Source organism: Festucalex cinctus, chromosome 1, assembly GCF_051991245.1.
Source record: "Festucalex cinctus isolate MCC-2025b chromosome 1, RoL_Fcin_1.0, whole genome shotgun sequence".
Lineage (NCBI taxonomy): Eukaryota > Metazoa > Chordata > Actinopteri > Syngnathiformes > Syngnathidae > Festucalex > Festucalex cinctus.
Window position 1 is genome coordinate 40,659,213 of NC_135411.1, and position 14,254 is coordinate 40,673,466.

Below are 14,254 nucleotides of genomic sequence, written 5' to 3' on the forward strand. Positions count from 1 at the left end.
GGGTTCTTGGCTGAGTTGTGTTGTCCATAAGGTAATAGTTACTGTTTGTGCAGAGGAAGCAAATTCACTAGGGGTCACCAACCTTTATGAAACTTTAGTGAATACTTCTTGGGTATTGCTTAATGTTAAGGGTTACCACCTAAATTCACTAAGTAACAACTTTTCTCTAATTGGGGGTAAATCATCTCACCGGTTTGTGTCGCTAGCTTTTTCTCTACAACGCTGAACTTTGACCTGGAGTATACTTATGCTCTGCTCTCCCCAAATGTTACCAAATTTACAGTAGTGCAAGTGTGATTTCAATAGAATAGCAACAACATTTGATACAGCTTACTGGCAAGTACAGTACACCACCTTTTATTTTTAAGAACAAATCAAACTGAGCTATTTTTAGTAGCGTCCCTCGGGCTACTCAGGTTGGATTTTTAAATCTTGCATTAAAATTAAAGGTGGTTGAATAGAATATTATGCTGTATACAGTTGTGCTTGAACGTTTACGACTGTAAAAATGCTATGAATCGTGATCAAAATTCACATGCACGTTCATACTCATTTTAAAGTCAAACTCTGAAAATATCAAAACAATTGCCATGGTATTTTGGACTTTATGTGCCATTAAGCCTTTGAATTTGTGCGTGTGCATGCGCGCATATTACAAGTTGAAAGGAATAACAACTGAGCAGAATGAAAAAGGCAGCATTTTGAATCTGAGCACTATCCAGTAACACACACACCTGAGAGTGTTTACCAAGTACCGTACATCAAATGCTCAACTTGTTTTCATAAGCCCGGGAACTCTTGGTTTGATGCCAAAGCAATTTATTACCAAGAATTGAGGAGGTTTGTCGGAGGGCCAGTAGGGGTTGAGAAATCTCATGTTGTCATTTCAACTGATGAAAAATGAGCTCTTAGCTTTCCTGTCTAATCAGAACCACCTGGAATGTTCTGACAAGAATAGTGGCAGAAAACAGGTGAAGCAAATTGATTTACATTTTATTTCCATCACTATTAAATATAAATGTAATACTTTTTTTGCTGTGATAAATGATAGGTACATCTTAGCATAGCATCTCATAGTATGATGTCTCCGGAAGACATTTGCACGTTAACATGATCTTTGTGAAACACAGGAGGAGTCTGTAAGAAGAAGACAGCCATTAAACACATGACACATTAGAAAATGGTGACTTAACATCAAACACATGGTCAAAACTACTTTTTGGAAGGGGGGATGTGGGGGGCGTGACAGCAGGAAATGTGGCCAGAAATCAGGCTTTTTACTGAAATAAATGTCAACATACCCAACATTGTGGTACAATGCTACAGCATTATTTCCTATCTCGGTTGCTAAATCATGTTATATATTTCATTATTCATAGATTCAGAAGTGGCGGCATTGCGGTGGATGGATGACAAATAATATACAGTAAATAAATAGCTTAAAAACTTAAAGAACAAGTTTGCTCATTTTGATATACAGTATATATACCTGTACATATATATATATATATATATATATATATATATATATACATATATATATATATATATATATATATATATGTGTATATATATATATATATTTTTTTTTTCTTAACCGCTTACTCCTCACAAGAGCCACACAATTGCACAATTGTTTGATCAATAAACATAACTACATGCACTAATGTAAAGCATTTAATAAATGTTTTTGTATGACATTCAGAATAGTTTTGTTAGTGGGGTCATGTATATGTGTGTTAGAGCTGTCAAGCATTTTTTTAATGAGATTAATCACGATTAATTGCTTAACTCAAAATTAATGCACTCATTTTGACACCCCTAAAATATATCTATAATGTCACAGTTTTCTTATGCAGCGTCACCAAAATTTACATGCACATCTCTACTAGGGGTGCACCAATCACAATTTTCCGGCCCATCACCGATCCCCGATCTTTTAAAAAGTCGAACCTACCGATTCCGATTATTGCCGATACCGATTTTTTCCATTACAAGCAGCATATACCTTCAGTGTTCCAAATTTCCAATCTTGTTTTATAGGAAAACATTGAACAATATCGGCGAAATAAAACAAACGGGTTGTTTTAACTGCACGTGAAGTGGTTCTCTCAAATAAAAATGAAAATCCTATTTATCATCTCAGCAGAAGAGGACAGTGGCTGACTTTTTCAGACCTCTGAGGATGGAGATGAGATTGGTGGAAAAGATCGGCATATTTTTAAGAGATCGGCCGATCACCGATCTTCCAAAATTAAGGAAATCGGGGCCGATAAATCGGCTGGCCGATCGATCGGTTCACCCCTAATCTCTACTCATGTCAACTTCAACCTCTGAAAATGTGAACATATTATTTGTATTGTACAGTCTTTTTGATTTAATGGATCGCATCATATAGTGATCATTAGTGTACATACCAAAATGGTATGTACATAGAATATATAGATTTTTAAAAAAAAATTGTGTTCCCAACTTCATGCAAACAGAAACCTCTTTTCTTTTGCTGAATATGAGAGCGCTGACCTCAACCCCCTTTAATATCCCATATAGAGATTCTGAGCAAACATTTAATAACCTCACGAATGTTCTTGTGGGTGAAAATTCCCAGTTGTAACAGCTGCAAAAACTATGCAACCTTTTCAAATTTATTAGGTGTTTGTCTGAAAATTGTATTGCTTCTTTTTGTTTGTCTAAAACAATACTGTATGGGTTCTTTTTGTGCCTTACAGTCCACTGAAATGGAATCTATGTGGTGAAGTAGGGCCAAAGTTCTGATGTTATGCTGCCACCCAGAGGATTGACACTCCACTTCCTGTGTGATGGCTGACCTGGTTGACTCGTCCTCGTACACAATCCAATGTAAAGAAAACCTGTGTGCCATTTTGTACCTGGAAGGATGCCCGCAGGCTTACACTGGCCCACTGACTACCATCAGGCATTTGTCCACCTACCCGTTGGACTATGGGGGCGGGTCGTGAGCCCCTTGCCTCCCAGCCCGCTACGGGCCTCTCTGAGTGAATTCGCCTGAGTAGAGTCAGCTTAACCAAGCTGCAAGAGTGAATCAGTTTTAGGTCCAGAGCTACACTGGCAGTCCCAGTCTCCCTGAAGACAAAATCTTGGTTGCGTTTAGCGGACCCCTTCCCTGACAATCCCATTTGGGGCACCTGGGGACTGGTCTGATGGAAGGACAGGGGCTTGTTTCGGACAGCTCCTGCAGGAAGGCCAGCTTGAGCTACAGGGGCATAGATAGAGGCAGAGATAGCAGCAGGAACCCAAACCAAGCTGAGTCCACTAACGCCTGTGTCATCACTAAAGAATCGGACAGTGCACTGGGCAGGAGATAGAATCTCAAAGGCCAGTGTGTCTCCAGAACCGACTTCAGTCGCTCCAGACAGAGAGATGGATGTGTCACGGTAGTGAACACCTGGTTTGAAGGTCCGGCAAAGCTCTGCAGCGGTACCATTCCGATTGAGGTACGCCAACATTTGGAAGCCCTCACTCACGCATGCCTGGCCCATGGAGTACAACGCCTGCTGAAATACAAAGCGTACGGTACCACGTTCTGCAAAACGGATCCCACGGCCGTCATGAGTCAGCACTACCACGTAAGGGTCCGAGGTGGAGGCGATACGAAAGACTGGCCGATGGCTTGTGTGGTAGTGAGCTGATAGCACAGCCTGTGCTGTCATGGCGACGGCGCCCGTGTCATGGGACAGCCACATGAGGCTTAGAGAAGCAGCTGAGGGGTCATAAAGTCGCAAACCATTGCTCTGGTTGCAGTGGTGGTTAGCACTCCAAAGGGAAGTGGAGATCACGTGACCCGGGGCGACCTCTGCTACCGCGCTGATGCTGATGCCCTGGAGGGACCTCACTTCCTGTTGCTCAATTCTGACACCGCTGAGGTAATGACTTTCAGAGCCATCGCTGGCGTTCATGTGCAAACATACTTGAACAAAACTGCGGCAGCCGTGGTTGACTGACAGGTTCTGCTCCAGCCATACCAACCCATGCTTCTTCATCACCAGGCGTCCGTCCTCGGCCGATGCCAGACTTTCATGGTCCGTCGCCCGGATGTGAAGCTGCACGCCTGGCGAGGCCAAGTTCACTACGCGGCCTTTGGTATCAGGCAGACTCACATCCCCGGTCCAGGAAAGAGAGAGGGCATTGTCACCATCAGAAGGTCCAGAGCAGACGGTGTCAGTTGTAAATGTACACGGTGATGTCGCTGGTTGTCCTTCACACTCAGCGCAGGCCTGACACTCATCCATGTCCAAGTTGTAGAAATAGTCGTGGCCACACATGCCAGTTCTGCCGTCTCGCTCCGTCATTCCTTGACATCGAAATCCACCTAGGAATTATAAGGAATAAAAGCAACACAATTCAGATCATTTGTAGATATGAAAATGTGCAAATCCTGTCCAAATTTGAAAGAAACTATGTCAAGCACAAAGCATGTATTTAGGAGTTGTAATGCTACGTTCAGACCAACAGTGGGGGAGGCGTTTCCGGCGGTGTGACTGCATTGTAGTCAATGGACTTCACGCCTGGTGCGATGGCGTGCTGGGCACCGCGTTTGGGACGTTTCCGGCGAGCATTTCGGTACTTCGCCCATTCCGTCGGCGTTGGCTTAATTGAACTTTTGGCGCCATCGCGTCAGCGACAGCCAATCAGTGTAGAGATCACCAAATACGTCACCAAATACGTCACAAAGCAGACAAAACACAGGAAGTGGTTGTTTACAGAACGTCAAGCATAGCAATGGGTGCTTGATCATCGCGGTTTGCAGGCACCCAGAGCTCTATGACACGGTGATCTACGTGTACCTGGACCGGGCCTAAAAGGAGATTGTTTGGGGGAAGAAGCGTGGAGGTTGGCTTATCTGGTGAGTTTGTTTGTTTAATTGTCAAAGTGTGAAGCAAATTAACAATGCTGCAATAAAGGTAGCACCACTACCGAAGCGGAAATCCCTCCTCTTCCTCCCTTGAGGCACGGAGCGAAACAAATTCCATTGAGAACCTCACGAACAAACGCGCACAAGACCAGAGTGGTGTCGCGGTATTTTCGGTTCAGTCTGACCGTAGCAGAGTATTCACCAGAATGACCCTCTGGTAGTTAGGAATTACAGTGGAGCCTCGAAGTTCAACCATAATTCCTTCTTGTGAAGTGTTCAAAGTCTGAATTGTTCAACCTCCAAAACATTTTTTCCCATAGGAAATAGTGTTAATTAGTTTAATCCGTTCCCAAGCTCCAAATACAGTAAATTCCTATTTATCTTTCTTTTCTGTAAACATGTACAGTATTTAAACAATACAAAATAAATAAATACCTTTTTGTTGTGGTGTGAAGGCATCAGTGGATGAAAAATTGAAACATAGGCTACGGAGCCAGTTGTAAATTTCTCAGTAATGCTATGTTAATGTATGCTTTTAATGTATGAGTTAGTCTATTTTACATTGGACATATTGTTGGACTACTAAGGAGTTCTTGTGCGCTGTTTAACGTAGGCACATTGTGGAACAGCGAAGGGGGGTCCCTGCACCAGTATTCACGGAAGTAGTCACGGTAGTTACAAAGGCGTGATTATCTCCTTCCTTCAATCCAATGTTGTTCGTCGCACTTTCTGTTTTTCTGTGCTGACACTGCCACTGTTGTCTTTCTTTGGGCCCATGTCGAAGACAAGCTAAATGCACTCGCGAATATACAAAGCACATCCGTCAGTGTTCCCACTCTGACTTGAAATGAGCAGCGCCTCATCTCGACGACCGTGACGCTCGGCTTGACCCGGCCACCCGTTCAAGGAACGTTCGGCTAGGTTTGGGTGTTCGGACTCCGAGAATTAGGTCGAACTCTGAGGCATTTTTACTCAATGTTTTTTTTCAAAGTTGGATTTGAACAAGTTCCGAGATGTTCAACCTCTGAGGTTCCACTGTACTGTGAAATGACAACCTGACTTTTTCATTGGTAACGCCCATGATATCTAATAAAGATTCAGTAAAAAAAAAAAAAAAAGATGCGTCAAAATATCTTCCATTATAAAAATCTAAGTCTTTGCTTTACACAAGGCGGCTGACATCCAACGATTATGTTGGTTGACGAGGGGTGATTACTATTTATTGAGTGAGTGACTGGCTGGTGGTCAAGAAAAGCCAGGCGGCCTGCCATGGGGGCAATTTTTTTTGTCATTTGTTAGCGTTACCTGGTGTGTTGATACATTTCTGTCGATCTTCACAAAGATCAGCAAGCTCAAGACATTCATCTCTGTCCTGCAACCACAATTGTACACACAAAAGTTGTTGACAGTATTTTTCTCTGCCAAAAAGACAACTGCTTCAGTCTAACCTGGCAGATTCTGTCTGCATGGACTGAACACTGAGCAACCAGGAAGAAGCCGGCAGGACAGACTGTACATTTCTCACAGCGTGGATGACCACTACCGAAGTCGCAGTATTCCTCAGGGCCACATCTCCCACACGTCACAAGGGAATGGCCCACCTAGTGGTCATCAAACACATTGATCCAAACTTGCAACTCTGAGTACAGACTAATAGAATCATGAATGTTTACCTCCATTACGCTGGCCTCCATGTCCACTTTGTGCAAAGAGAGGGTCTGTTGAACTTGATGTGGTTCACTCAAGACATCCTTGTGACTGTCCAGCTCCTCCTGAAGATTCTGCATGGACATTTGCTTGATGGTGTCCAATAGTATGTTGTACTGTGCCTTAACCTAGAAGACAAAAATCAAATCAAGCGAGCTGAACTTACATCATTCTAATGTGCACATGTGAACATCGCACTTGCTCCATGTAGTCGTGTATTTTCTTCTGTTGTGCGAGGATTTCTCTCTGCTGGTGGATCAGCTCCCCCTGTTGCTCACTGAGGAGCCGATGGATTACTTTGACCTCTTCCTGCTGACCCTTCAAGGCCTCAACAAGCTTCTCTTGGTCCTTGGACAGCTGCAGCTGCAGTATGACAGCATCGTCTGCAGGAACATCATTGCTCCCTGCAGCAAGAGAGGGAAGATTTTATGTTCAAGGTTTTCCTCCTTGAGGAATCAGCAACCGCAGCTGATTGGTCTGGACACGGATCAGCGGTTTAGGGGTGCTATAAAGACATATATGGTTGCTACAAAGGGTTGTGGGGGGGTGTATAGGAAGGTATAGTGATAGGTAGGTTGTCGTAGTTTGCGGGTACTTTCCACTCTAAAAATTGCATAGGAAGTCAGTGAGTAAACCAAAGCGAATAAAAGTTATGCAAAAGAGAAATGGACTTAAAATATAAACATATCCCAACCCGAATTTCTTGGGAAGGGTATCGGTACTCTTTTTGATACAACAGCTCCTCAACATTGACAATATGTATGTTTCTGGAGTAAACCAGTGAGAATTGAGAATTAACAAAAATGGTCCTTGTAGGCCTACTTGTTTTTGAAATTTTCTTTTAAATGCAATGCACATGTAAAATATAGTAACAGACATTAACTTAATACAGAATGCTTGTTTTTTGACTATAGCCTACTTGTTTATACTACAGACACATCAAAAAAGAAATAGGGGGTGGGGGGGGGGGCTCGCGGGGGGCGGGGTTCGCGGGGGGGTTGGCGGTCGTCGGGGGGGGTGGCGGCTTGTTTGGGGGGGGGTTGAGGTATGGGTGGGTGGGGGGTCGGGGTGTGTTCGGGGGTTTGGGGGCCGGGGGTGGCGGGGCCTGGGTCGTGGCGGGTGGCGGGTTTGGGTGGGGTGCGGGGGGGGTCTTGGGGGGATGGGGGCTGGGGACCGGTGGGGCGCTGTGGGGACCTGCCGGGCCTCGTTCTGCGGCCTTGGGCTCGGGGGGGTGGGCCGGGGCTGGGGCGGGGGTGTTCCGGGAGTCTGTGTCGGCTCGCCGACCGGTGTCCGCTCGGGTGGCTTGGCGGTGGCCTTGGTGCTGCCGCGGCCTGGGGATTCCCGGGGGGGGCGGTGCTCGCTTTGCTGGACCACGGTTGACGGCTTCTTTCTTTGGTGGTGGTCCTTATGCATGCCAGATCCATCGCACCAGCATCTACTGAAACTCAAACAGAAGTTGCCTCTCCCTCCCACAGCCCCTTGAATCAGTTGGTGCTGGTGTCTGTGGATCTCACTTTGCTTTATCTATCCTTCCCTCCTTCCTCTCTTTAGTTTTTCCTCTGGTCACTTGAGATCTCAATTTATTGGAAGTTTGAGGTTTCTGGGGTTGGCGTAAGACTCTGGTTTTGTAACCACGCAGGAGGGGTTTGGTTGGTGCTGGATTTCACTTTGATGGATTGGATGTACTGGTTTCTATGGATCTCACTCTGCCTCATCGATCCTTCCCTCCTTCCTCTCTTTAGTTTTTCCTCTGGTCTCTTGAGATCTCGCTAATTTGTTGGAATTTAGAGGCTTCCGGGGTTGGCGTAAGACTTTGATTTTGTAACCATGGGGAAGGCAGGAAGTGTTTGGTCGGTGCTGGATTTCACTTTGATTTATCTTTCTTTTCTCTTAATTTTTTTCTGACCTTTTCTCTGGTCTCCTGACCATTTGAACCTCACGACTCTGGCAAGATTCTGAAGTACCTGGTTAAGGCGAAGGGTAATGGGGTATTTATAAGGTTCTAGGTGAATTAATGAGTATAAATTTATACGTATTTGCACGCACACGCACGCGCACGCACGCACGCAAACAAACGCACGCAAACGCACGAACACATACACACACACAAAAAAAAAAAAAAGAGCAATGATGATAAGACGTTGAATCGGTAAGACTACCGAATGAACAATTCTGAGCTCTTTTTTAAAAAAAACAAAAAAACACTGCAGACTCTCATCTGAGCAGTCTGGAGTCAAACGCCTTCCTCTCTTGATGGTTTCTCAACCTTTATGTGGATGGCCTCTCCCAATCCAATGTCAAGAATAGGTGCATGGTTGTCCTCAAAGAGTACTGTTTCTCTTTGAGGTGCAGGAAGACAGCTGACCAGAAGAGTTAGCCAGTCTTTGTTATGACATGCGCCTTCTCAGTGACTGTTCGGCTTCCCCAATATTAGTACCAGTACTGGTACATTCCTCACTGCACTGGAAAGCATAAACCAGATTGTTTTACCGTGTATGAGGTGTCCACTGTCCAGTTTTAGGTGTTTATTAGTCTTTGTCTCAGGGTGTTACCAGGTTTGATGTGTACCGGAGTGAGTTGATTAAAAGACCTTCTGAGTTTCTCACATGATACACACTTGATACATATAAAATGCCGAAATTGTTGAATCAGTCAATCTTTTCTTACTCATCCACTTTTCTTAACCTCTTAACGACATTCAAAACCAGAGTAGAGAAAACAAAAGTAGCTTACTTTAACTTTAACATATATATATATATTATCTAAAATAAAGAAATAAAAGTAGTTTTCTAAAATAACAAAAATAAAAAAATATTTGGAAGACCTTAAAGATACAGGGAAAGTTTTTAATCTGGATTTAACCTGCAGAACCACAATAAAAAAAAACAATGGTGTCTGAAGCATTTGACCCAACAGTAACATATTGAACAAAAGGGGTCCAAGGGTTGACCCTTGAGGGACCCCACATTTTATGACCATTCGATCAGATTCAAAATTTCCAATAGTCACAAAGTATGGGAACTCCTTTCCCTTTAAGTATCTTGAGGCTGAGCCGAGTGTTTTCTTTTTTGGAAATCAAAATATGGTCAGCCTATATACTCAGCAAATGTGAGTAATTTTTGACACATCACTTGTTCCTTTACCATTATACTATATAATGACTTGTATAATGTCTTGATTATTTTATTTGTTTTTATACCAACCTGATTTGATGTCACATGTCAACTGTATCTGTGCAGGGCCTTCTGAGCGCTCCTCCATAAATTGTGCTGCTCTGTCTCTTACATGAACCGGTGAAGAATTCCCTCTCGGGTCTTCTCCCTTCGGTTTATTGCAGTCCACACAAGGTTTTGCTTTCTGGCGCATCCGGAGATCCAAGTTACATTCATTCCCTTTGCATTCCCGTGACGCATCCCTGTTATCAGGTTGACGATTGCCAGTGGTCGGGCAGGTTCCGCCCGCACAGCCAGGATGAAACACCTCAGCAGTGATTGTTCTCGGGTTGGTCCTTCTTGTAACGTCAATACCAGTTTGTGGCACGAAGCCTCTGTGTTGAAGGTGGGTGCCGGTTTGCTGATGACCGTAACGAGCATCTTGTTGGTGGTAATTGGGGTAGACTTGTCCTTGGTGAAGCTGTCGTCTGGACACCGCCGGGTGAGTGTCGGTTCGCCCTTGTGCTGCGCTCCAGTCCTGGTTCGAGAGGCACCGAGGCCCCCGGCACATTTCGGAAGCAATTTCAGTTGTGCTCAGTAAAAAAGTGAGACTAAGTAAAAACATGGCAGAGATATGTGCCATGTTGATGTGCTGAAAGGATAACGGTGTGAAAGGTTATCGTCTATCTTGGTACATCTTCACTTGGTAGCTGTCCATCTATGTAACAAGCAACTGATTTGGAGCTGGAGTGCTCTCAGTGGTCTCTGCCCCCTTTTGCTCCTTCTGCATGCATGGCCCACATGTGGCGTTCACCGCACCTAATTGGCAACAGCTTTTGCTTCCAGTCTTAAATTAACCCGTAGCTTTCCCGGACGTGTCACTCCGCCAAGTCACACCGCAAAACATACTGTATGCGTTGGGGCTCTTCTGCTCCAAATTACCTGGCTACCAGATTTCTGCCCAAACACTCCTAGTCAGGTTTTGAGTACTTTGGAAGGAGTGTGCACACAATTTTTTAAAGGTGAAAAATGCAAGTGTGTATATATCTCTCTGTGTAAAGTCACTGTGGTTTTAATATTAAAACTGCTTGTGGTGAAATAATTTACTCTTGAGTGCTTCTCCCTCCCCTCCTGCTCTGAGAAAGAACAGAATGGTCCGAACATGTGATTGCACGTACCCATCTGTACAATACATACTGAACAGGCTATGAAGCCTCTTCAAGAGTTAAATTTTCCATCCCATCCGCTACATTTCATAGAAGCCTGTAATGAGAAAACAGCGAGAAGCTCCCAACCACACAAAAGGGAAAACATGTTGATTTTACTGCGAGCAGGAAGCACTTGGGACCCCTTTCATGCGACTTCAATCTCAATAAAACACTCTTCAGTACTACACTTGGCTTTGGCGTCTGTTTTTTCCGCGAGTTCATTTGTGAGACCACAGAATGAGAGAGAAGCAGCAGCAGCAGCAACCTTTTTAATGAGAGCATGGAATTTATAAGCAACATGTGCTGAGATTATCTGATGCTTAGGGCAGTAACTTGCAAGCACACAGTATGTGCCAAATGTACAAACAGGTGGCAAATTAAAAAGAAAAACAAAACAAAACATTGGATTGATTTTAATGTGAGGGTGGTAGCTCAGTATATGACGAATATGTCCAGACGGGTGAAAAATGAAAGCTGGAAAAGCAGCTGAAACGTGAAAGTTCACCTTTCATATGGATCTCATCAGACCACCTTATAGTTTAATGAACTCTGTGTTTATAGTGGAGGTAAACAAAGTGAGGGTAGGGAACATTTCCAAGGCTGTAAATGGCTGTAATGACTGAGGTGTGTTCAAGGACCTCTGGTTTATATTGCAGGTTAGTGATTCTCAACCTTTTTTTTCAGTGATGTAGCCCCTGTGAAATATTTTTTCAGCCAAGTACCCCCTAAACAGCGCAAAACATTTCTGATTGAAGGAGAGAGAGGGGAAAAAAAGTAAATTAAAACCGAGTGCTGTGCCATCATTGTCTGATTTATTATTAAACTTTGGAACTCTATTTGTATTTATGTGGTCTCTTAAATTATTTGGAAATAAAAAGATATAACTAAAACAAAAGAATAAATAAACTAGACTAAGTGCAATTTCTGAAGAAATTGCGTGGGAATGCTGAAATGCTAATAGCTGAATGCTAATGAAGGAAATAAAAGGAAATTCTGTGAAATTTACAAAGTAATTAACTATTAATTACTAGTAATCGTAGTAGTAGTAGTAGTAGTAGAAACAGTATTACTACTAGTTAGTATTACTAGTAATTATTTAATAACTTGTAGTTAAATAACAAATGCAAACCCATCTCACTTAATTTGCTCTGACCTAATAGGATGCTGACATAAATAAGTCTGAAAAAGTGTCATCGGGCTAAAAGAAAAAAGAAAGGCAGGTTTCAATTCAGTTTTCAGTTTGTATCATAAGCAGCTGTGCACCCTGCAAGATGTCATTCTGCAGATGTGGAGCCTGTTGAAAGCTTTTGTTTTCCCCTTCATTTTATTGGTGCCACCAGTAAGTATTGTTGTTTGAGTTTTGAAAATTAAGTGGATTTTATCACACTTGCAGCTAACGTACAGTATATGCTATTTCTAACTGCATTCTTTAGTTTTTTTCTTTCTTTTTCTATAGAAATGTCCAAATTGCCAGAAAATACAGAAACAAAAACTTCTTTAGGCTGAAGTATTTAGTCAGTGGGACCTCCCCTTACAATGGAGTACATGCAGAAACCTGCCTCTCTTGATCCGGAATGGTATGGAACGCAACTTCTAGCACACTAATGTCTGTCCCACTTTTTACAGTCCGATTATGTCAAAATCAGTTTACACGTACTTAAGTGCAACAAAATCTTTATCGCTGCGCCACTGGTCCAATCAATGTGTAAATAGTTCATGGGTTGTTTCATTCTGGGAGCAAACACAAGGCAGTATGATATGAATTAACTTTAGTTACATTCTTCCCTTAAATATGACCATGTGAGTGAGATGAGCTGGAGCCACATGGTTTATGGATGATGTTTTTGTGGGAGACGGTTACAAGAGGTGATTGGGGCAAATGGCTTGTAGTGTACCTCACCAATCTGGGAATGATCTGGTCACCTCTGGCAGCCTTTGAGGTGAAAAACTCTCGGGTGAGGTCATCGCATCTGGAATTGACCATGGGTCATGGCCATGGATTTCGTCTAAAACGTATAAGCCTCTTATTGTATAAGAGGGACTCGCCAAGAAAAACATGGCATACGTCTGACTGAGGCAATCACAGACCGAGGTTTAATTCATTATTGTGCGCATAAGCTGAAAGAGAGCAGTCCAAAGAACAGGATCAGTCATCATCATGACATCAGTCGTAAATGTCATCCTAGTCAACTGCTTCGTTCCATATGCTCTAACTGCAGTTTGTTAAAACCTAATTGCAATTAGATTCTCAGAGTAGAGGAAACAAATGGATTTAAACTAATCCCACTTGACCGGATTTGATCCCTTCTCCGCTTTACTGCCTGGGAGCCAAAACCAAAAAAAATAAAAAATTATAGTGTGTGACACAATATTATCCTAAATGAAAGTCAGATAAACTTTGAATCTGAATGCAACTTGGCATGACAGTATCAGCAAACACAACAGCCAATGCAAGCGCTGTCCCAAAAGGAAAGTAATATACATCAGGGATGTTCGATCCCACTAGTTTTACGAATACGAGTACCCAACTCTTGAGTGGTCACTGATACCACTAGTATTTTTGGAACATAAAATGTCCCCTAAAAACAATGTTATGTTAAAAGAAAGACCATAAACCAATATAACATTTTATCTTTAAAATTGCATGCAATTAATGGCAAATTTCCATTTTCCTAATTTCTTGCTCCTGATCATAAAAGTGGCTATAGATATCGGCTGGCATTATGAGTACCGATACCTTGAAGTATCGGCCTGATACTGATGCCCACTGAAGGCATCAAAACTAAATATGTACTTAACAACAAAAAGAGGTGAAATAACTGAAAACATGTTTTAGATTCTAGTTTCTTCAAAATAGCCACCCTTTACTCTGATTACTGCTTTGCACACTTTTGACATTCTCTCCTCTGGGAAGTCCTTCAATACTGAGCGAAACCTTTTCAGGTGACTATTCTTGAAGCTCATTGAAGGAATGCCTAGTGTGGAAATAAATAATCAGAGCAAAGAATGACTATTTTGAAGAAAGGAGAATATAAACAAGTTTTCAATTATTTCACTTTTTTAAGTACATAACTCCACATGTTCATTCATAGTTCTGATGCCTTCAGTGAGATCCTAATAGTCATGAAATAGTTTGATTTCATGTTTTGCAAGTGCACAATGTGGCCATTATCGGCACCATAGACAACATCAAGCCGATAAGGGAGGAATAGAGGAATGGGAGAAATTCTCATATTGGCTTGACGTTGTCTGTGCTGACGGTGGTGGCCACATTGCACACTTGCAAAATATGAACT

At 42.8% G+C, this 14,254-nt stretch overlaps 1 protein-coding gene across 1 annotated transcript; it reads right to left on the minus strand.

Moving 5' to 3' along the window:
- Positions 1-921: 921 nt before the first annotated feature.
- LOC144027078 (uncharacterized) lies at positions 922-12,942 on the minus strand. The gene is made up of 10 exons (XM_077534732.1): positions 12,854-12,942; positions 10,008-10,288; positions 6,797-7,002; positions 6,565-6,726; positions 6,340-6,492; positions 6,197-6,263; positions 3,279-4,348; positions 3,165-3,232; positions 2,889-3,048; positions 922-945 (listed from the first exon to the last, which is right to left on the minus strand). The coding sequence occupies exons 1-10, from the start codon at positions 12,940-12,942 to the stop codon at positions 922-924; spliced, it is 2,280 nt and encodes a 759-aa protein (XP_077390858.1).
- Between the last annotated feature and the right edge of the window lie 1,312 nt (positions 12,943-14,254).

Coding starts and splice junctions, on each gene's coding strand:
- LOC144027078 (XM_077534732.1), bottom strand. CDS start 12,942: ATGGTCAATTCCAGATGCGATGACCTCACCCGAGAGTTTTTCACCTCA. Junction 6,264..6,339: donor ATGCAGACAGAATCTGCCAG/GTTAGACTGAAG, acceptor TTGTGGTTGCAG/GACAGAGATGAATGTCTTGA. Junction 4,349..6,196: donor GAAATGTATCAACACACCAG/GTAACGCTAACA, acceptor TATAATTCCTAG/GTGGATTTCGATGTCAAGGA.